Raw genomic sequence first — 24825 nt, 5'->3', positions numbered from 1 at the left:
CAGGGAAAAACTCTATCATCATACGGGGATGTGCTGCCAACCATCCATTCACAAGGCAAGAGTGGTGGAAAGCAACATTGTCCCAAATCATGACATACAGTGTCATGGCAGGCCTCAATAGCCATCAAGAAATGTGATGCGTTCTGTATTCTATGGGCCAATAGTTGGTATGTGGCAAATGCACATCATCACTGGAGATGACAGTGCACATGGTGAAATTGGCACCCTTCTGACCTTGCTCTGTAAAAGTGGCCCTCTGCCCAAATAATGCTCCTCCTGCGTCTCCTCACTTTACAGAGGATTGAAGCCGGCTTATCCAGAAAATGAATTTTGTAATACACCCCTTCAGCTTCAAGCTCCATTATTCTCTAAGAAAAAAGGCTAATTCATCAAAGTAAATTATTCATTGCCACGTAACTGTATGGGTGTGACAAGGCATTACAATAACAAATCCAGGCCTGCACATACTGGTGTCTTGACTCCTTCTCGATGTCATTTTCTTTGGAACGGAACTCTGTACAGCTGCTTCATTCCGACATTGTTTAAGGACTCAATATCAATAGTTGCCAAACTCACACTGTTGATATTTGTAAATGCTCCCTGATCTGCAATTACTGCTGCAGTCTGATCACATTGCTTTCCATGACCATATCTACAATGGCAGTCTCCTGTTGAACACTGAAAAACGTTCCTCTGCCAGCAGTGTGTGGTAGTCTGTGGATTCTATAAATTAAATGTAAAAGACATGTAATGGATATAAAAAGTCTACACACAAATGCCATGTTCTTGTGATGTAATAGAAAGATAAATCATGTCAGAACTTTTTCCATCTTTAATGTGACTTATAACGTGAAAAATGTAATTGAAAAATGAAAATAATCTGGTTGCATAAGTGTGCACACCCTTAAACTAATAATTTGTTCAAGCACCGTTTGATTTTATTACAGCACTAAGTCTTTTTGGGTAGGAGTCTATTAGCATGGCACATCTTGATGTGACAATATTTGCCCACTCTTCTTCACAAAACCGCTCCAAATCTGTCAGATTGCGAGGACATCTCCTGTCAATCAATCAAATCAATCAAATGTATTTATAAAGCCCTTTTTACAACAGCAGTTGTCACAAAGTGCTTTACAGAGACACCCGGCCTTAAACCTCAAGGAGCAAACAACAGTAGTGTTGAATTTCAGTGGCTAGGAAAAACTCCCTGTCTACAGCTTTCTTCAGATCACCCCACAGATGTTCAATTGGATTTAGGACTGGGCTCTGGCTGGGCCATTCCAAAACGTTAATCTTCTACTGGTGAAGTCATGCTTATGTGGATTTGAATGTGTGCTTTGGGTTGTTGCCATGCTGAAAGGTGAACTTCATCTTCAGCTTTCTAATGGACGCCTGAAGGTTTTGTGCCAAAATTGCCTGGTATTTGGAACAGTTCATAATTCCCTCCACCCTGACTAAGGCCCCAGTTCCAGCTGAAGAAAAACAGCCCCAAAGCATGATACTGCCTTCACCATGCTTCACTGTGGGTATAGTGTTATTCAGGTGATGTGCAGTGTTGTATATGAAAAACATTCAAAAAAACATAAATATTCAATCTGATATCGCTGTGTTGTTTTTCCTACAACATCATAATTAATGTTGCTCCAGGACCATCATTGCAAATGACAAGTAATTAGATGGTTACCCCAGTCCAAAGATAGAATATTCCCCTACCCCCTACCCCCCACCGTTTCACCTAACCCTAACCTCAGAGACACCTGTGCCTAAACCAAATCTCATTGGTACCTGTGCCTAAGCCTAACCTCAGTTGTGCCAACATTAATTATGATGTCGTCGGAACAACACCAACATGGCGATATCAGCTTGGTCATCAATATTTGCTCCTTTTCTCACTCACCATGTCATCTGCTCGCCCTACCCTGTTGGCATCCTCATGCTCTCTCTCTCTCTTTACACTGAACGCATCAGAGTGAACATTAAATAAATACTATCATTAAACATGTTTCTTGCCATGATGTTCAGGAATGGATTACTAACCATTTCTGATCTGAATGGCAATGATTGTTATATCAATAAACATTGACTCACCATTTGTGCTACTGTATACTTCCATCATCTGACTGGTACTCATTTTCTCTCTGTTTTCAGCTTACTTTTATTTTCTGAGGCTGCCCAAAAAAAAACAGATGAATGTCACTGCCACCCTTCCTCTTTCTCATGATGACACTGAATGATAGCGGACTAATAAAACTGTGTGCACTTTAATCAAACAAACACTAATAATGAACTGGTAGTAATAGCGATTTGTGGGATGGCTTTGAGGAAGGAGAAGCAGGAGATCAATGCGATGCGTATTTGCTGTGTTTAATATCGAGGAGACAGCAGCGAAGCTTAACAGTGCTCTTATTAACGAAGAGAGACAATAACACACAAAGACAGGGGAAGCAGAGGGAACATATATACTGGGGGCAATGATGAGGATGAGAGCCAGGTGCGCTAAACAAGACACAGGTGAAATGTATAATGAGATGGGCGGTGGTGTCAGAAGGCCGGTGACGTCGAATGCTGGAGCCTGTCTGCTGCAGGGGGAGGTGAGGCAGCAGAGGGCGCAGTTGTCACAATTTGTTTAGTTATGATTATGTTTACATTTGCTAATTATTATTTTTGGACGAGGGTGCATAGTTGCCTGTCATAGCATTGCACATTAGTATTTAATTTATAAGTGATATATCAATATATTTGGGGGGGGGGGGGTACATTTTGAGCAAATTTGAATATTGGGGGTTTGTGTCCCCCCCAATATATATTACAATTACGGCCTTGATGAATCAATTGCATTACTGCAGACACAGTTTGTCCTGCCAACAGGGCAATACAGTAAAGCTGAAATACACAGCGGTTTACAGTAAAATTGTGAATTACCCATTCTCATTCCGAAAAAGCCTCTTCAAAAAGTTGATTTATTTCAGTAATTCCATTCAAAAAGTGAAACTATAATGTATACATTCATTCCACACAGACAAATATGATATATTTCAAGTGTTCATTTCTTTTAATTTTGATGATTATAACTGACAACTAATGAAAACCCCAAATTCAGTATCTCAGAAAATGTGAATATTGTGAAGAGGTTCAATATTGAAGACAGCTGGTGCCACACTCTAATCAGCTAATTAACCCAAAACACCTGCAAAGGCCTTTAAATGGTCTCTCAGTCTAGTTCTGTAGGCAACACAATCATGGGGAAGACTGCTGTCCAAAAGACGACCATTGACACCTTGCACAAGGAGGGCAAGACACAAAAGGTCATAGCTAATAGATAGGCAAAGGGAAGGAAAAGATGTGGTAGAAAAAAAGTGTACAAGCAATAGGGATAACCACACCCTTGAGAGGATTGTGAAACAAAACCCATTCAAAAATGTGGGGGAGATTCACAAAGAGTGGACTTCAGCTGGAGTCAGTGCTTCAAGAACCACCACTCACAGACTTATGCAAGACATGGGTTTCAGCTGTCGCATTCCTTGTTTCAAGCCACTCTTGAACAAGACACAGCGTCAGAAGCGTCTCACCTGGGCTAAAGACAAAAAGGACTGGACTGCTGCTGAGTTATGTTCTCTGATGAAAGTACATTTTGCATTTCCTTTGGAAATCAATGTCCCAGAGTCTGGAAGAAAAGAGGAGAGGCACAGCATCCACATTGTGTGAAGTCCAGTGTAAAGTTTTCACAGTCAGTGATGGTTTGGGCTGCTATGTCATCTACTGGTGTTGGTCCACTGTGTATTCTGAGGTCCAAGGTCACCGCAGCCGTCTACCAGGAAGTTTTAGAGCACTTCATGCTTCCTGCTGCTGACCAACTTTATGGAGATGCAGATTTCATATTCCAACAGGGCTTGGCACCTGCACAAAGTGCCAAAGCTACCAGTACCTGGTTTAAGGACCATGGTATCCCTTTTCTTAATTGGCCAGCAAACTTGCCTGACCTTAACCCTATAGAAAATCTATGGGGTATTGTGAAGAGGAAGATGCGATATGCCAGACCCAACAATGCTGAAGAACTGAAGGCCACTATCAGAGCAACCTAGGCTCTCATAACACCTGAGCAGTGCCTCAGACTGATCGACTCCATGCCACGCCGCATTGCTGCAGTAATTCAGGCAAAAGGAGCCCCAACTAAGTATTGTGTGCTGTACATGCTCATACTTTTCATGTTCATACTTTTCAGTTGGCCAACATTTCTGAAAATCAGTTTTTTGTATTGGTCTTAAGTAATATTCTAATTTTGTGAGATACTGAATTTGGGATTTTCATTAGTTATCAGTTATAATCATCACAATTAAAAGAAATACAAATTTGAAATATATCAGTCTGTGTGTAATGAATTAATATAATATACAAGTTTCACTTTTTTAATGGAATTACTGAAATAAATCAACTTTTTGATGATATTAAAATTTTATGACCAGCACCTGTAGATGCCACAGTGCTCCAACTCAGGATGGGCTGGACCCTTTGTCCAACCTTTCTAAAGGACAAGCCATGATTGATGATATGGTCAAAGATTGTTTCCCGAATTTCATTTGAAACTTAATCTCAATTTTTTCTTTTTGCTGCAGCTCCTCAACCACTCTAGAGATAGGACAAATGAACACAATGCTCTGAAACACTGTTCAGTGTTCTGAGCTCTACCTGTTTGATGCAGTATACCTTAGAGTTCTAACTTGGCCCAACAGGTATCGTTTTCGGAATGGCTGTTTTGAAACTACGTGCATAAAAGGTTAATGAAATCAGGTCACTTCGAGGGTTGTTGATATAACTGACTGAATTGGAACAGAAAAGTCGAAAAATACTTTTCATTTTGGTTGACAAAAACAAGACTAAAAATTATCTTTTTGACAGTATTATTCAACCACTTATTTAACTACCATAGATGGAATGGAGGATTTTGGAAAAGGAGGTTCTCTGTTTTTTCTTTTCATGATGCGCTTTCAGATATCATCAAAAGACATCTGAAAGTGTATCATCCCAGTACATACGCACAGGCAAAGATTGTGGTGGTATATCCACATCTCCGGGCTCTCCCTAATTTGATAAAACCATCTATTTGTAAACTAGCTAATTTGTTAACTAACTATGTTTTTGAATCATCTGTTCTCCACCTCGTTCTTACAATTAAAGCTGATATTTCCATCCATATGAGTAAAACTGCTTGACAAAACGTTAAGGTGCATTGAATCAGGTTCCATGTGAATCAACATTGTAAACAAAACATTTTGATATGGCCTTTTAGCCTTATTTGATATATGTTTTGTCCACCATAGGTTAAAAAATGGGACTTAAACATAACAGTATTTTATTGACCAAAATGTCAAACTGAAAGGTTAATATCAACAACAACATTTCTCAGTTTCAACATTTGTTATGTTGTCTTTGTACTATTTTCAATTAAAGATAGGGATAAATGTATTGCACATCATTGCATTCTGGTTTTATTTGCATTTTACACAGCATCCCAACTTTTTTGGAAGTGGGACTGTACTTAAATTATAAATAATTACATTGATAATTGTAAAAACAGCTGGCTAGTAAGCCCTCACCTGCTATTCACTGAATGTGATGACTGCGCCATCTGCTGCCTCTTCCGCCCCAGTTTTGGGAAGGCTTCGACATTTTACGTCACCGACCTTCTGATACCACCGCCCAGTTCATCATCTCGCACTCCTGTCTCATTAATTATACACACCTGATTCCCATCTAGTCATCATCCCCGTCATATACAGCTCCTGAAAAAATTAAGAAATCACTGCACCTTTTTCTTTCTATTCCAACAAAGTCAAATAGGAAGGTTTTGAGTGAGGAACAGAATTAAGAGACCACTGAAAATTGAACGCTTCTGTTCCTCACTCAAAAGTTTCCTTTTCAACTTTTTTGTCTCCATTTTTTCCATAGCTGTATGTATGTTCCCTCTGCTCGTGTAATTGTCTCAATTGTCTGCCTATGTAACGCCACTATCATGTGCAATGGTAATGCATGCATCTTCTACTTACAATACTGGCATCAACTAACACCTTCATACACTTACTTGACAAATTACACAACAGTATTTATTGAGAATTATAAAAGGGTAGAAAGTAAACCACTTAAATCAGTGTAATTGTAGTCTAATGAGAAATGTCTGTTGAGGAAGCGTGGAAGTAATTGATGAAGACAAGCATAACATTTGCTTCTCTGAAGACCTGGGACACCAGGTGTGGGCTATCATCCCCACCCTCCTGAGCTCACCTGGAGAGGTGTGAAACTGGTGTGAATATGCATGATTTTGTGGGCATTTACCTGTTCCAAATAAAAGTCAGAATAGGCTGATATGCTTAATTATACTGTATGGGTTATGGATCAAACTTTACGAGAACATTGTAGAAATAATTGTCCTTTTTGCATTGATTAAGTGGGACAGTTCCTGTCCTTTGTGTTCATTGTTTGCCAAGGTAAAGCAATGCCAATTACTATTTGGAGGAGAGTTTTAGATATGTCTGGTTTTAGGATATACACTTGTGCTCAAAAGTTTGCATACCTTGGCAGAAATTGTGAAATTATGGCAAAATATTTGTTTTTTATTAAAGGATAGTGATCATATCACCCAAAAGACCCTTATCAAAAGTTTATATACCCTTAAATGTTTGGCCTTGTTACAGACACACAAGGTGACATACACTGGTGAAAATGGTAAGTAAAGGTGAATTCCCCACACCTGTGGCTTTTTAAATTGCAATTAGTGTCTGTGTGTATAAATAACCAGTGAGTTTGTTAGCTCTCACATGGATGCGCTGAGCAGGCTAGATACTATGTCTTTGGGAGCAGAAAATAACTGTTAATAGAACTGCATAACAAGGTAAGAAAGATTTCTGACAAAACTCACAGGTAACCTCATGAGAAATACAGGCTGCTCTGGAAAAAGAGAATGTGGTTGTTTCAAGGAGCACAATACTTGAACAAAAATGAGCTGCATGGTTGAGTTGCCAGAAAGAATCCTTTACTGCACCATTGCCACATAAAAGCCCAGTTACAATATGCCCGACGACACCTTGACATGCCTCACAGCTTCTAATACATTGTAATGTGGAGTGATGAGAACAAAATAGAGCTTTATGGTGTGATGGTAATTTCATTGATCAGAACTTTTAAAGGAGTAAGGACAGAGAAAATTATCTTGCACAATGAACAGTTTATTTGCACATAGTGGCGTCAAACGCTTACAAAAATAAGTCTCTAAAGTAGATACATGAACAGTTTGTATTTATTACTGTTGCTGCCCATCTGTCTTGTCAATAAAGTACATTCCCTTTGTTCTAAAAATACCTCACAAGGGCCAAGATGGGTAACCTCTTGAACTCTAAAGAGCTCTAACAGAATCCGGACAGACAATAGATGCCCTGATGAGTTATACAGATGGGCAGATTTACAAGTAACCCTTTAATCTGCTGATACCAGTCAATGATAGGCAAATACCAGATCCCCCTCTCCTACATTCCTTTTCTCATCCAAACATGGGGACTCAGTACCTTTAACTAGTAACCCATTTATACATGTATAGGACCAAGTATACATCAGTTCAAGAATTTCCACAACAATGGTCACAACCATAAGCGCTATAGAAGATGAACGTGTATATGGTGGTTTTCAGAAGTGATTTATTGCTTTGACCTTTTGGCAGCTTCATGTGTGAGAAAATGATTTTTGATTTATGACCGGAAGGTATCAGTTGTTTTTCTGGGGGGTACATGTCCGGTTAGAGAGGGAGGGGTAGAGCAGATGATTCAGGGGGATGAAAGGGTTTAGGTCAAAAGGATTAAGAAAAATGACTTTTTAATGGTGGTTAATTTATGTTGTTAACAGTTGTGTTTTTCCAAGGGGTTAGGTGGGGGTGATTAATAAAAGTGTTTTATGATTAGGTTGTTCTAAGTTAGTCTTGAAATGAAAGATGGAGAGGAGCAGAGCAAGGGGGGTTGAGAGTAGGTTTTTCCTGGGCTTCATTCTCTGGGAAAAGAGGGTGTGCAACTGGTGGTGTGGGTTTCTTTATATGCAAGGGTGGTTGGTGTGTTGGGGTTGAGCAGAAGTTACCGTTGGTTCATTCTCTGAGAGTTTACAATAAATAAAAGTTAGAATTCTCCTGGTTTGCAGTTGAAATCGTTTTTTTACTCTGTATAAGAATCAAGAGATGGCACCTGTGCTTAATGATACACAACGTGACAACCCAGACTTACGAAATCGGTAGCAGACCGGTGGAACGAATGAAACGATACGTTCCAGAAATATACAATGTTCCAAAGAAGCGTTTTCTTAATGTTTATAGAACTCATCACAGTTTAAGCAGCTGATGGATCAGCATGACATTGCGGATGGAACATTTTCGAAGTTGTACATTTTAGCCATGGGAGCTGAATATACAAATGACACCTGTGGCGTGAACCTCCACAGTGGTCCCATACAGTGTATGTCACAAATACATAAATCTCAACGAGTGGTGTGAGAGTGTCATGTGTAGTGATCAGTGAAAGTTCCTGAGATCGTAAATAAATAAATCCCAAGGGGCGGTGTCTTCCTAAGGTGTCCACGACAGCTGCTGCTTAGGGCTGGGTCTGGTTATAGCTCCGCCCCGGAGGAGTGTTACAAACTTTTTGGTCAGTAATCCTTGTTAGTCGGAAGAGGTTATGTATTTGAACTGACCTAAATTATGTCAGCAAGAACAAACGATGCATTCTGCCTTAAATTACTCGGGTATACTTATTCAGCCGTTGAAAGGCTTCATAGACTACCAAAGAATTTAGAGGGCGAGATCAAAACTAGTGATAATAACTTAAAATATATTTACGATCCAATCAATTCACTATTACAGATCTATTCTACTCAGAAATAACCCATACATACAGATACTCAAGGCGGTAGCACTTTTGAACAGGGTGCATTTAAACCATTGCTCTGTGTTTACGAGTGGTATAATCTGAATAAAAACATTTTCAGCATAGTCAACAGAGGTCCAGACTTTGCTAAGGAGTTTGAAGTACACGGCAAAGTGCTGAGGGCTATAAGAGTGGCATCTCAAAGTCATAATACTAAAGTTAAGATCTCCGAATATGGGTGTACGGTTAACAAAATTGCTAATGCTTCGATTATAGTTGGTTGTCTGGTTTATGGTGAAGTAGCAAATGAAGTGAATTATTTTATAGAGATATTTAGCTTCCTCGTGGAAGACTGGGCTGTTATTTCTCTTATGCTTTACAATATTCACAACTTTTTTTAGGCAAAGAGAGAATTTAAATGCTGGGGCCATTTGAATAACAGATTAGTTAATCTAAAACATTGGGATATTTAAAATGAAAAGTTTGACACCATAAGATCCCATAACAAATGTTTTGCCTGCTCACCCATGTTTTCTTTACAAATGGTACATATATTACCAATTCTCCAAGGGTATGCAAACCTTTGAAAACAACTGTATAGCCATGTCTCCTAAAAGTTGTTGTAGTCGTATTTAGGAGTCTACCGTTAAAAGAAGCTCCTAATCCAATCCAACTTTATTTATAAAGCACATTTAAAAACAAACAGGTTGACCAAAATGCTGTACATTCACATGAAAAAAGGAAAATGTTATCAATAAATAAAACAATCAATCACTAAAAAGCAATATAGGACTCTCATACTGAGTTCAAAGCCAAGGAGTAGAGGTGGGCTTTTAGTCAGGTTTTAAAAACAGTAAGGCTGGGGTCCAGTCCTTAATTGTCCTGTGTGTTTTGGGCCGTTGTCATGCTGGAAGACCCAGCCACGACCCATCTTCAATGCTCTTCAAGATTTCGCGATACATGGCCCCATCCATTCTCCTCTCAATATGGGGCAGTCGTCCTGTCCCCTTTGCAGAAAAGCATACCCAAAGAATGATGTTTCCCCCTCCATGCTTCACGGTTGGGATGGTGTTCTTGGGGTTGTATTCATCCAAACACAGCGAGTGGAGTTTAGACCAAAAAGCTACATTTTTGTCTCATCAGACCCCATGACCTTCTCCCATTCCTCCTCTGGATCATCCAGATGGTCATTGGCAAACTTCAGACAGGCCTGGACTTGCGCTGGCTTGAGCAGGGGGACCTTGCGTGCGCCGCAGGATTTTAATCCATGGCGGCGTAGTGTGTTACTAATGGTTTGCTTTGAGACTGTGGTCCCAGCTCTCTTCAGGTCATTGACCAGGTCCAGCCGTGTAGTTCTGGGCTCATCCCTCACCTTCCTCATGATCATTGATGCCCCACAAGGTGAGATCTTGCATGGAGCCCCAGACCGAGGGAGACTGACGTCATCCTGAACTTCTTCCATTTTCTAATAATTGCGCCAACAGTTGTTGCCTTCTCACCAAGCTGCTTGCCTATTGTCCTGTAGCCCATCCCAGCCTTGTGGAGGTCTACAATTTAATCCCTGATGTCCTTACACAGCTGTCTGGTCTTGGCCATTGTGGAGAGGTTGGAGTCTGTTTGATTGAGTATGTGGACAGGTGTCTTTTATACAGGTAACGAGTTCAAACAGGTGCAGTTAATACAGGTAATGATTGGAGAACAGGAGGGCTTCTTAAAGAAAAACGAACAGGTCTGTGAGAGATGGAATTCTTACTGGTTGATAGGTGATCAAATACTTATGTCATGCCATAAAATGCAAATTAATTATTCAAAAATCATACAATGTGATTTTCTGGATTTTCTTTTAGATTCCGTCTCTCACAGTTGAAGTGTACCTATGATAAAAATTACAGACCTCGACATGCTTTGTAAGTAGGAAAACCTGCAAAATCGGCAGTGTATCAAATACTTCCTCTCCCCACTGTATACTGCTAATGAATGGGTTTAAAACCAGCCAAATACTCTGTCAGCAAAGCAATCTCTTTCCCCACTGTCTCAAGCTAATAAAACCTATATTTTATAGGCTAGTCATGGTTTTAACACACTGCTTTCTTCAATATACTAATGTGATTGGACTATACCTTTCATATGGCTTAATAAAAAAAAAGCATTAAAAATGTAATTCATGTCCATGGAATGGCACATTCTTTGTTTTACAATATTGACCCATGTTGCTTTTTGATCTGCAGGATATTGATGAGGAGATTGAAGCAGAGTACAATATTCTCAAGGCCCTCTCTGATCACTCCAATGTGGTCAGGTTCTTTGGAATGTACTACCAGAAGGATGTCAAAAACGGTGACCAGTTGTGGCTAGTTCTTGAGGTAAGGCCTACAATGTTTTTCTGTGTACATTAATGTGGACAGAGGGCTAAGTAACATGTGAACATAGGTATATACTGTACACTACAGTTCAAAAGTTGGGGTCACTTAGAAATGTTCTTATTTTCCATGAAAACACACATGAAATTAGTTTCCCATTTATTAAAAATACTTAATGCAGTGAATTTCTTTGTTGCCTTTAACACTAGAACCACCAAATGCCTTCAGGAATTGGCGTTTGTAATTAAAATAAAACTGCAATTTTTAAATGCTATTTAGAGACTATTTACCCTGTTTTCGGACTTAATCGTCAATAGCCCAAAGCACTGTTGGTACCCAAATGGTACCCAGGCACTAAACACTCCTCACTGAATAAATGACATCAATGGATGAATACATGATACTTCCAGATGAATGATAGAGTTTTGGTTGAATTTGAATTAACTTACAAATGAAATACAAGATTTCCATGACCATTCAACAGTTTGAGTAGGCTATTATTGAAACATAATACAAATGATTTAGGCTACTTGACAATTCAACGACGTATCACACTTTACTGTTTTTCAATAGGAGATTCAGCATTCTTGTGTAGGCTAATTCATCAAATGTGAATCTAAAATTAAAAAAAATCAAGAAAGAAGTACCAGAAATTCGTTGGCCATCACCAATTCAACCATCCTATTAGACTGTTATTATTTTCATTAGGAGAGAAAAACAAAATCGCATACACATCCTATCATCTCTATTTGAATGTTCTCTGCTTATTTTACTGAAGAGTAAGATTCTACAAATGCATTAGGCGAAATAATTATTCACAAAGCAAAATACCAACGATCACCTATAATCAATTAAGCAAACATATTACATGTTACTGTTTTTCATCAATACAATCGACAAATGCACTGCAATGTTTTCACTTGAAGAGAAGGCTGTGAAGAGCAGTTATAAGCTCTAGTAATGAGGATCTGGTGTGCCTAGTGATGGGAAGTCCAGGGTGATGTGATGAGGAACAGGTGTGTGTAATAGTGGAGAGTCCAGGGTGTCCGATGAATGCGGAGCTAGTAGTTGGAGGCTGGCGTGATCACAGGAGGCACCGTGACAGTGAAGGGTACTGTAAATCATCTTTCCCTCCACAAGAGGCGCCACAGGCCACACCCACATTCTTTTTTTCACAATGATGCCATTTCCACCTCAATTGACCTAGAAAGATGATAATGTATGTACATACCTCATTTCTTTTGCAAAACCTATACAAAATGACTTAAAATCAAGAATAAGACTGTTTGACATGCCCTTTGGCATAGAAGTGTCTCAATCATGCCTCAGGGTAAAAAGAAATAAGAGATACATTGCAAGGTGGTGGACAAAATGGCTGTCCTGTATAAAACAAATGCATCTATAAAATTTATGTGTGCATTACATTATGGCACAATTAAAATATAGACCATGTATACCTTGTGAACCCTAAACACCAGATCCCCTCTCCTACATTCCTTTTCTTATCCAAACATGGGGACTCAGTACCTTTAACTAGTAACCTATTCATACATGTATAGGACCAAGTATACATCAGTTCAAGAATTTCCACAACAACCTACCACACAGACACTGGACCCAGTTCCTCCAAAGGGGGTGCCACAGGCCATGCCCTAATACATTTTTTCCACAATGACACTATTTCAACCCTGATTGACCTAGAATGCTGATTAGTTGTCTACATGCCTATTCCCCCAGGAGGTGCAACACTGCATCAAGAACCAATCAGGTCCAACATCTTGGATATTTTGTACAGTGAACATTATATGAAACCTATCAAAATATACTTAAAATCAACAGTAACTCGGATTAACCTGGCAATCAGCATACCTGTGTCTTATTTAGATGTCTCCCTGTAGGGTGGTAAAGGTTAAGAGATATATTTCAAGATGCTGGACAAAATGGCTGACCAGTGTAAAACGTATGAATACCTACACTTCTTGTGTGCATTACATTGTGGCACAATGAAAATACAGACTTGTTTTATTATCCACATAGAGACTCGACCCGATTCCTCCATAGGGGGTGCCACAGGTCACGCCTTAATGCATTTTTTCCACAATTATTTCCACCCTGATTGACCTAGAATGCTGGTTCTTTGTATGCATGCCTCATTTCCCAGGAGGTACAAAAATTAATCAAGGACTGATCACGTCTGCCATCTTGGATTTACTTCTACAGTGACAATTTCATGAAACATACAGAAATATACATAAAATCTATATTTACTCTGATTGACATGTCCAGGGTCATACATGTATCTTGTACATGTCTCCCTATAGGGTGTGTATAGCCAAGAGAACAAATACAAGACGGCGGACAAAGGGGCTGATCAGTGTAAAAAGTATTTAAGAATAAAAAATGTTTGGTGTAATATTATGGCACAATGAAAATATTGACCACCTATACCTACCACACAGACACCCAACCCGGTTCTCCCATTGGGGGTGCCACTGGCCACGCCTAATGCATTTATTCCACATTGATGACATTTCCACCCCAAACTGACCTAGAATGCTGATTCTTTTGATACATGCCTCATTCCCCAGGAGGTACATAATTGCCTAAAGAACTTATAATGTCCACCATCTTGGATTTTTACAGTGAACATTTCATGAAACCTATAAAACGTTACATCCGCTCAACAATAACTCTGACCTGTCCAGCAGCATACATGTCTTGTACATGTCTCCCTATAGGGTGTGCACAGCTAAGAGAAAAAATACAAGATGGAAGGCAAAATGGCTGACCAGTGTAAAACAAATGCATCCATGAACTTCATGTGTGCATTACATTATGGCAAAATGAAAATATAGACCATGTATACCTACCCCACAGGCACTGGACCCCATTCCTCCACAGGGGCACCACAGGCCACACCCTAATTCTTTTTTTTTTCACAGTGACACTATTTCCACCCTGATTGACCTAGAATGTTTATTCTTTGTCAATATGCCTAATTCCCCAGGAGGTGCAACACTGCAGCAAGAACCAATCATGTCAACAATATTGGGTATTTTGTACAGTGAACATTTTATGAAACCAAAATAAATTGGTCTGTATTCACAAAACATTTTATCTTACCACTAGGAGGACTCCTAAACAGCACTAAAGGTTCCTAGCTAAGAGTTTCATCTTAAAACCTATTCATAAAGCTGCTAAGACCAACTTTTACTAAGGAATGGGGATAAGTCTTAAGCTAAGAGAGAGCGGGGTTGACCCCGTTGCTAAGGATGATGTCATGTTCCACGAACAAGTTTACTTACTATGCCTACAGCGATTGGCTGATATTGGAGGGGTCTCTGTCAGTGAATTCATCAAAACATCAGTACTGTGGAAGGATGTCATGTTGCCATATTGAAATAATGATATTCAAATAAAAATATATTGAAACCAAGGATGATATACTGACTAGTCAAGTGTTCAGCTAACTCTCAGCCTCTTATATGTCTGGCAGCTTGTAAAGAAATGCGCGTTCATCTTTTGATGCTGCAATAATTTGCGCAATTATGTGTCCCATTTATAGCACCAACTACACCGGGTGGTCGGGTTATGACCATTAAGTTGGCTTTGTTTCTTTGTAGTAGGCGAACATCATGAGGAAAACAAATTATTTGTTGCACAATATGATGTCTGGGGAGGGCATAAAATTGTTTGATGAAATATTCTACTGACAGATTGCTGAGATATACGTAGTTCGTCTGTGCTGCATAACTTTTTGATATCTTTTATAAAAAAAAATGATATTTAACTTTTATTAAACTTTTAAAACATAATTCACTTGAATGTTTCCATTGTTTGCACCAACATTCTAATGACTTTTTGAAGTCACAGTTGCCGCAAACAACCTACTTTAAAACCTTTCCAAATTACTTTGTGAACATCCTCACATAGCCGACTATTGTAATGTGAAAAAATTACCAAAACATTTAATTCAGAACAAAAGTTACCGCAATTTAAAGAATTTATTTATCAAAATGTCACAACTTTTTACAAATATCTGCAATTTGGACCACTTTGCAAATGAGACAGATATTTAGAGCACTTCATATCTTCATCTACTTCTCAGCTATTTGAATGTAAAAAAAAAAACTTTAATATCGCTTACCAAACTTGAGATATTGCAACCGCAGTAACCAAAGCAAGGATTTTCTTTTGCAATATATCCCAAACAGCTGCCATTCAACCCACTTTACCAACAAGTTAGAGTGTTTCATATATTCCACTATTCTCAGCAATTTAAATCTGAAAAAAAAAGAAACATCTCTAAACAAACTCGAGCTACTTCTACCGGACTAACCATAGCAACAGAACTTTTCAAAAACAACTCCTATAGAAAGTACTTTCAGAATCAGACCCACCAACATGGAGGAACTCCATGTACATAGTGTACATATAATTCTCAGCTATTTATATCAAAAATAATTTTGAAAAAATCTCTTACCAAACTCGTGCTACTTCAACCGGAGTAACCATGACAAAAAATTTTGGAAATCTTTGAGGGGGAAAACATTTAAATAAAAAAACTCACAATAACCTGTTGCATAAGTGTGCACACCCCTAAACTAATACTTTGTTGAAGCAGCTTTTGATTTTATTACAGCACGCAGTCTTTTTTTTCATATAAGCATGGCACATCTTGACGTAGCAATATTAGCCCACTCTTCTTTGCAAAAGCGCTCCAAATCTGTCAGATTGTGAGGACATCTCCTGTCTACAGCCCTCTTCAGATCAACCCACAGATATTCAATTGGAATCAGGTCTGGGCTCTGGCTGGGCCATTCCAAAATGTTAATCTTCTGGTGAAACCATGCTTATGTGGATTTGAATGTGTGCTTTGGGTTGTTGCCATGCTGAAAGGTGAACTTCATCTTCAGCTTTCTAACGGACGCCTGAAGGTTTTGTGCCAAAAATTGCCTGGTATTTGGAACTGTTCATACTTCCCTCCACCCTGACTAAGGCCCCAGTTCCGGCTGAAGAAAAACAGCCCCAAAGCATGATGCTGCCACCACCATGCTTCACTGTGGGTATGGTGTTCATTGGGTGATGTGCACTGTTGTTTTTGCATCAAACATACATTTTGGAATTATGGCCAAAAAGTTCAACCTTGGGTACATCAGACCATTACACATTTTCCCACGTGGTTTTGGGGGACTTGATGTTTGTTTTTGCAAACTTCAGCCGGACATGGATGTTTTTCTTTGTAAGAAAAGTCTTCCAACTTGCCACCCTACCCCACGGCCCATTCATATGAAGAATATGGGAGATTGTCACATGTAGGCCACAGCCAGTACTTGAAAGAAATTCCTGCAGTTCCTTTAATGTTACTGTAGGCCTCTTGGAAGCCTTCCTGACCAGTTTTCTTCTCGTCTTTTCATCAATTTTGGAGGGACATCCAGTTCTTGGTAATGTCTCTGTTGTGCCATATTTTCTCCACTTGAAGATGACTGTCTTCACTGTGTTCCATGGTATATCTAATGCTTTGGAAATTATTTTGTACCCTTCTCCTTACTGATAACTTTCAACAATGAGATCCCTCTAATGCTTTGGAAGCTTTCTGCAGACCCTGGCTGTTGCTCTGTGATGCAACTAAGAAAATGCCAGGAAAATCCGACTTGAAAAGTTGAACTTTATTTGTGATTAATCAGAGTCACTTTTTTGGCAGGTGTGTAATGACTTCAATTTAACATGAGTTTGAATTGATTGGTTAATTCTGAACACAGCCACATCCCCAGTTATAAGAGGGTGTGCATACTTATGCGACCAGATTATTGTAAGGTTTATATTTTTAATTTTTCTCCCTCAAAGATTTCAGTTTGTTTTTCAATTGAATTGTTCACATTCTAGGTCACATTAAAAGTGAAAAAAACTAATCTGACATGATTTATCTTTGTCTCATTCTTTTACATCACAAAAACCTGGCATTTTCACAGGGGTGTGTAGACTGTTTATATCCACTGTACATATTGGCCATGTCCTTAAGAAAAAGATTAATTTGTTCAATAGGATAATATTTTACAAGTGTTTCTCCGCTTAACCTTGGGGTGCTGATTGCCGAACTATATCTTATATCTATATCTGAGTTTGGTTCCCAAAAAGGCATCCGTTTCAGCAGCGTGTCTCACGAAGGAAAGAAAGCAGCAGAGAATACCCTATAATACCCAAATGCAACACACTTGGAATAACACTACATTTATGGTTCAGGTGGAGATTTGGGGGTTAAATGCATTCAATGCATGCATAGAGTAGGGAGAACAAGCAGGGATTTTGGCCCACTCATCCATACAGACCTTCTCTAGATCCTTCAGGTTTCTGGGCTGTCTCTGGGCACTAGTAATCCTGGATTACTCCTAGAGGTTTGGAAATGGTAACAGTGCAATAATCATTATCATAACACCTCCACCTGATCCCATGTTTGGGAGAAAAGTAAGAGGAGGGAAACATAGTGCTCCCTCCTGTATTTAGGTGAGTCCAATACCACTTATTATCCTTCAACACTGGGCTTGTCAGTACATAGCAATCCCCATCTGGGGGGCAGTTAATCATGTCACAAGAGATTAACAGAGTCTGTTCAAATGTGGGCCCTATCTGTATCTGTTCGTTTGGAGAAGCCCCTAAATTAGCTACTTTGGAAGCATGCGTTTCAGATATTAGGAAGTGGATGACAGAGAATTTCTTGCTCGTAAACTCAAAGAAAACAGAAATGCTTGTTTTAGGACCCAAAAAACAAAGAGCGTTGTTAGAAGATCTCAATGTGAACCTCGACGGCTGCATGGTCGTATCCCAAAAAACTGAAAAAAACCTTGGCGTTACCCTTGACACTGACCTCTCATTTGAAGAACATGAAAAATATGTCTCAAGAGTTGCTTATTTTCATCTTCGAAACATTGCAAAAATTAGAAACTTTCTATCAAAAACTGATGCAGAAAAATTAATCCATGCTTTCGTTACTTCTAGACTAGATTACTGCAATGCTCTTCTTTCCGGTTACCCTGACAAATCAATGAATAAACTTAAATTAGTGCTGCACACGGCTGCTAGAATCCTAACTAGAACAAAAAAGATTTGAACACATTACTCCTGTACTAGCTTCCTTACACTGGCTGCCTGTTAGGGTTAGGGCTGATTTTAAGGTTTAACTGTTAACCTATAAATCGATACATGGACTTGCTCCTACTTACCTTGCTGAAATCATCCAGCCATACATACCTACACGTAACCTACGATCTTAAGATGCTAATTTTAGAAGGAGATGAGGTCCTGGTCCACACCTGCGCATTACCTGGTTTGGGGGGACCGTTGCTGTTCCTGTCCTTGTCCACCTGGTCATACTTCTGACCTAGTCTAAAATCGAATATACTCTGGATTTAGCCAAGAGAAATTTATTTATTATTCCAATTGGACTCTTAATATCTCACCCGGCACAGCCAGAAGAGGACTGGTCACCCCTCTGAGCCTGGGTCCTCTCTAGGTTTCTTCCTAAAATTCGACCTTCTTAGGGAGTTTTTCCTAGCCACTGAAATTCAACACTGCTGTTGTTTGCTCCTTGGGGTTTAAGGCCGGGTGTCTCTGTAAAGCACTTTGTGACAACTGCTGTTGTAAAAAGCGCTTTATAAATACATTTTGATTGATTTGATTGATTGATAGAGTAGTGTGGACTCCTGAGGGAGATGCTTCCTTTACTTCTTTGAAACAGGCCCTGGCTACCTCTCCTAGTTTAGGGCTCCCTGATCCTAAGAAGTTTATTCAAGCAGTGTGTGAGAAGGATGGTTATATGTCCTCAGTCTTAATGCAGAAACATGGGGATAAGTTGAGGCCAATTGCATACTCCTCTTCTAAACTGGATGCTGTAGCACAAGGTCTTCCCTATTGTCTGAAGGCTGTGGCAGTGGCAGCAGATGCTGTTTTGCGATCACAGCCTCTGGTGTGTTATCAGTCGCTCGAGCTACGAGTTCCTCACTCTGTTGCCTCCATTTTGTTAGAACACAAGACTAGTCATCTGTCAGGTGCTAGGTTTCTGCATTACCATAACATTTTACTGTCGTTACCCCATGTCACTGTTGTATGGAGTCCTGTTTTAGCAGAAAAGGCAGGCGAGCCACACGACTGCCTTTCTGCTATTAATCAACAGTGTACCCCTCGTGATGACTTGTCTGATGAACCTCTACCCAATAGTGACCTTGTTTTTTATGTTGATGGGGCTGCTAGTAAATCTCCTATTTCTGCTGTCAATAATGTAGGTTATGCCATTGTCACTGATCATGATGTGGTTGAGGGTCACAGACTGTCACACCATCTCTCTGCTCAGGCTGCGGAACTGTTTGCTCTCACTCTGGCTTGCATCCTGGCTGAGGGCCTAAGTGTTACCATTTACACAGACTGTAGATATGCTTTTGGTGTTGTACATGACTTTGGTACATGCGGGGATTCATTACTTCTTCTGGTACACTGATCCAACATGGCCAACTCATTCGGAATCTGTTAGAAGCTGTCTTATTACCTAAGGAAGTGGCCATATGTAAATGTGAGGCCCATACTACAGGCAGATATGTTGTTTCCCTTGGTTATTGCAGAGCAGATGCAGCTGCCAAAGCTGCTGCTCAGGTCCCCCCTCAATCTGCTCTGCAGATGACCCATCTGACCCCTACAGTCTCCCTCTCTGACTTTGTTGAAGCGCAATCTCAGACTTCACCTAAAGAGAGAACCGCCTGGAAAAAAGCAGGGGTATCCTATGTGAATACTGTTTGGGTCGGTCCTAATGGCAACCCCTGCTTCCCAAAATGTCTGTTTCATTTCTATGCGGTGTTCTCTCATGGAAAAGATCACGCTTCAAAAGGGGGGATGGTAAATATTGTAAATAGGTATTGGTACACACAGGGCTTTACAAGTTATGCTCAACATTTTTGTTCAAAAAGCCTAGTGTGTTTGAGGTTTAATGTAGGGTGGGGACAAGCAGTCCCCCAGTCCAGCCATCCTCCATATGGCCCCTTTGACCATATGATGATGGATTTTGAGTTGAACCCCTGCGAGGGAAAGAATACTGTTTTGTGTTTGTTGATATGTTTTCTAAATGGGTTGAGGCTTTCCCGGCTGGGAAGACTGATGCAACAGCGGTTGCTAAGGCACTATTGACAGAAATCATACCCAGATGGGGTATTCCTAAGAAACTGTCAAGTGACAATGGATCACATTTTGTGAACGGAGCCATTCAGAAGATGTCTGAGTACCTAGGAGTTGATCTAAAGACTCACTGTGCCTACCACCCGCAGAGTGGAGGGGCAGTGGAAAGAGAAAATGGAACAATTAAAATGAAACTCTCAAGGTTGTGTGAAGAGACAGAGTTGACCTGGGTTAAAGCACTCCCCCTTGTGCTTACATACATGAGAGGAAGGCCCAGGGTGAAAACAGGCCTATCCCCTCATGAGGTCATCACTGGAAGACCAATGAACACAGGCCTAGGCGCCCCTACTCACACAGACCTCACCACAGAACATGTGATTCATACAATGTTAACATACTGCACTAATCTGTCAAAGGTTCTGAACAACATCCACAGGAGTGTGAGAGCTGCCCTACCAACTCCCATTGAAGGCCCGCTGCACAACATCAAGCCTGGAGACTGGGTAGTCATCACGAACTGCAAGAGAAAGCACTGGAGCAAGCCACGCTAGTTGGGTCCAAACCAAGTTCAACTGGTCACTCAGTCTGCGGTCAAGGTTGCTGAACACACTGTAAGAAGGCTCCAGCATTAGAAGATACGGCGAAAAAATAGGTAGTTTGAAGTTACCTAAGGGCGGCGTGGGTTGTGGTGCTAGTAACCATCAAATCCAACACAGCCTGCGACCATGGAGAAAGAGAGACAAGGACCATGGAACCCCTTCAGGAGGTCTGGAGGAATGAGATGCACCATCGGGTGCCTGCTGATTTTGAGTATTGTCGTTGTCATATCAATGGTGTGGTTTTTCAAACTGCATTATGATGATCATGGACAGATTGTAAATATGACACCTAATGAAGCAAGGAAAGAGATTTGTACACCATGAGAAAAGGCCCAAACGAATCAAATTTATTTATAAAGCCCTTTTTACAACAGCAGTTGTCACAAAGTGCTTTACAGAGACACCCGGCCTTAAACCCCAAAGAGCAAACAACAGTGGTGTTGAATTTCAGTGGCTAGGAAATTTTTTCCTAAGAAGGTCGAATTTTAGGAAGAAACCTAGAGAGGACCCAGGCTCAGAGGGGTGACCAGTCCTCTTCTGGCTGTGCCGGGTGAGATATTAAGAGTCCAATTGGAATAATAAATACATTTCTCTGGGCTAAATCCAGAGTCTATTTGATTTTAGACTAGGTCAGAAGTATGACCAGGTGGACAAGGACAGGGACAGCAACGGTCCCCCCAAACCAGGTAATGCGCAGGTGTGGACCAGGACCTCATCTCCTTCTAAAATTTAAAATTGGAGGAAACTGAGAAAAGTTAGTAGTACATCCCTCATGTCCCCCAGCACAATAATATAGCAGCGTAACACCTTGGAAACTGAGACGGGGGGGTCCGGTGACACTGTGGCCCTACCCGGGGGAGGCCCCGGACAGGGCCCAACAGGCAGGAAATCAATCCAACCACATTGCCAGGCATCAACCAAAGGGACACCCACCAACCGCAACCCCCCTGAATGAGGGCCGAGTATGCTAGCAGCGTACAGCCCAACTGCACAAGTGCGCAATAGAGAGTCAACAACAAGCCAGTGACTCTTCCCCCGAAGGGCATTGGAGGGAGGGCATCCCAGTGGCGACGAGAGCCCACCTGGCAAGACAGCAAGGGTGGACAGTATCAAGCCTACTGGTCACCTTCACGCCCCCGGGCCAGGCTACACCTAATTATAAACCGTGCTGTAGAGATGAGTTTGTAGTAGACACTTGAAAGTTTGCACTGAGTTTGCATTTCTAACCTTAATTGGCAGATCATTCCACAGGAGTGGAGCTCTATGAGAAAAGGCCCTGCCGCCAACTGTTTGTTTAGAAATTCTAGGTACAATTAAATCATGTGATTGCAAGCTTCTGGCCATAGGCCATGTCCTGCAAGGGCTGTACCAAACAAGCATATTCAGAAACCCATTGTCTACAGAAACCTGTCATGCCCAGAAAGAGTTTTAGTAAGAGGTTTTGGGATGCCAACAAGGGCTCCTATTCTGTCTGTACTGAGAATTTTACCCTCTGGTGTTAGTTTATGGCCATGAAAATAACTTCCTTCTGGACAAACTGTAGTTTATTCAAACTGGCTTTATGAACTTGCGAGGCCAAGTACTGTAACAACAGCACAGTGTCCTTTTCACATGTTTCCTTATCTGTGGAACAGACAAGAAGATCATCAACGTATTAGATAAGGGTACTGCCATGTTTAAAGTGGAACCCCTCCAAGTTATCTTTTAGCGCGGATGCAAACACGGCATGAGATTCACAATAACCTTGAGGCAATCTCGTCCACGTGTACAATTGGCCAGAGAATTCAAATGCGAACCAAAATTGTGAATCCTTGTGCACAGGAATGCTAAAGAACGCGTTAGCTAAGTCGACCACAGAGAAGAAATTACTATTGCTCGGGACTTGGGTCATAATTGTATATGGATCAGATACAATGGGTGCGCGTGCATATTCGGCCTTGTTAACTTTTTTTAGATCTTGTACAAATCGCCAAGCCACAGGTTGTCCAACAACTTTGGCTTTCTTTACTGGGAAAATAGGAGTGAGACAGGGGCTGTTTGGACATGGAAAAATGATGCCTTTCTCCAACAATGCTTTAAATACGGGAGCTATCCCTTCAATAGCCTCTGCTTTCAGTGGGTATTGAGCCTGGCATGGTCTATGGGGTCCACTAGGTGTAACTACAAGAGGCTGTGCATTGTTAATCAACCCAACATCATATTTATGCTGTGACCACAAGGAGGGTGGAACTTCCGCTAACCTAGGATCTGTAGCAGCCACCTGGACTGCACAGACCTGACGGACCCAGTCATCATGTGGCACAAGATGTACTTCCCGTTTACCCAAAACAGTGCACCCAAACCTCTCTCTACAGGCCTGGGCTGCCACGGAAAACTCCACTCCCACCATGTGACAAGGGACCCAGTCCACTACTTCATTGCACCCCCTCACCCAAGGACCCAAGCTTGCCCACGTGCCAAACACAGGTTTAGCGAGCGGGACATGGGGGTCTCACCCCTCCACATCAAAAAAGCGAGACACCTCTCACATGTCGCACAGACCATGCACAAAAATCTTCTGAAGACCAGTATACATATTCACCCGTCAAAAAAAACACACTATCTCAAAACTAACATCCTGTCTTTCTGAAACTTTCGCCGAGCAACGCAAGTCGCCCATATCCATAAACAGAGCTGAACCCCTCTCTACTTTATTCATCGCCTTATTTACCAACTCATGTGAAACAGCTCTAGGCCCTGTATTTTCTAAATCCCATGAATAACAATAATCAACAGGCTGCACACCATTTTGAACTGCTTGCGAAACAGTACATTTAAATTCGCATGCCTTTGTCTGAACATTCTAGTGTGATCCCTAACTGTGTCATCAAGTCCCTGGCTAACAAATTAACTGGACAACAATTGGAAAACAGAAATTAATGTCTTGGATAACGCTGGCCCTCGTCGTCTACAACCGACAGAGGGGTTGTAAATCGCTCCGTAGTCTGTCCTCCACTAGCCCCTACCGTAATTATAGTTCTACCACTCAATTTTGGAAGCGGGTCCCTTTCCTGGGCTCGAAGGACAGAATATCCCCCACAAGAATCAACCAAAAATTCTGTTTACCATTAATTGTAAGAAAAATCGTGGGTTTAACTTGGTACTCTACGTTTTCTCTAAATGCTTGTACATTGAGTGTCTGCATAACATCAATATATGCGAGGTCATGTAATGGATTGATCTCACCGGTAGATGTGTCCTGTCCTGCCCCCTCCGACCGTCAAAACCCCTCCTCCTGGTAGCTTTCGTTCCTCCGAGTTCCCCTTGGATTGTTCACTGTAAATCCACCGGAATTAGAATTGTCTCTATTACTTTGTCCATCTTCCCTTGTGTCTTTTTCAGGACAATCACAAACCCAATGTTCAATCGACCCATAACGATGGCAACCTTTGTCATAGTTGTAGCGGTTAGCAGACCTTCGTCCTCTGCCTCTAGTCTGTGTTCGTCCTCGGCCTCTTTGGTCGTAGCCGCTGTAAAAACCTAGTTGGGCCATCTGTAATTTCGTTTCACGTTTCCTTTTATCGGTATGTCTTTTATCCTCTTGGTCTTTGCAGACTTTTTCAGCATGCTTGATATATGGCCAAACGATTTCCATGCGGCCCTCGTCCAAGGCAAGGCAAGGCAAGGCAATTTTATTTATATAGCACATTTCATACACAATGGTCATTCAAAGTGCTTTACATAAAAACAATTTAAATATCCATTTGACAGAGGTACTGTTACAGAAATAAGAAAAAAGAAAAATTAAAACCGTTAAGAATATAAAGTCAAATA

General features: G+C 40.8%; 1 protein-coding gene across 4 annotated transcripts in view; it reads left to right on the top strand.

The window, feature by feature from the left end:
* The window catches only part of myo3a (myosin IIIA), a 279588-nt gene that overhangs the window by 39400 nt on the left and 215363 nt on the right, over positions 1-24825 (top strand). For all 4 annotated transcript variants that reach the window (XM_029116287.2, XM_029116285.2, XM_029116286.2 and 1 more), the window contains exon 3: positions 11123-11257. In XM_029116287.2, coding sequence (XP_028972120.2) covers positions 11123-11257 — 135 coding nt within the window. The remainder of the gene's footprint in view (positions 1-11122; positions 11258-24825) is intronic.

Source organism: Esox lucius, chromosome 21 (genome assembly GCF_011004845.1).
Source record: "Esox lucius isolate fEsoLuc1 chromosome 21, fEsoLuc1.pri, whole genome shotgun sequence".
NCBI classification, from domain to species: domain Eukaryota; kingdom Metazoa; phylum Chordata; class Actinopteri; order Esociformes; family Esocidae; genus Esox; species Esox lucius.
Note: the sequence above shows the minus strand (reverse complement) of the source record. Positions and strands in the feature narration are given on the sequence as shown.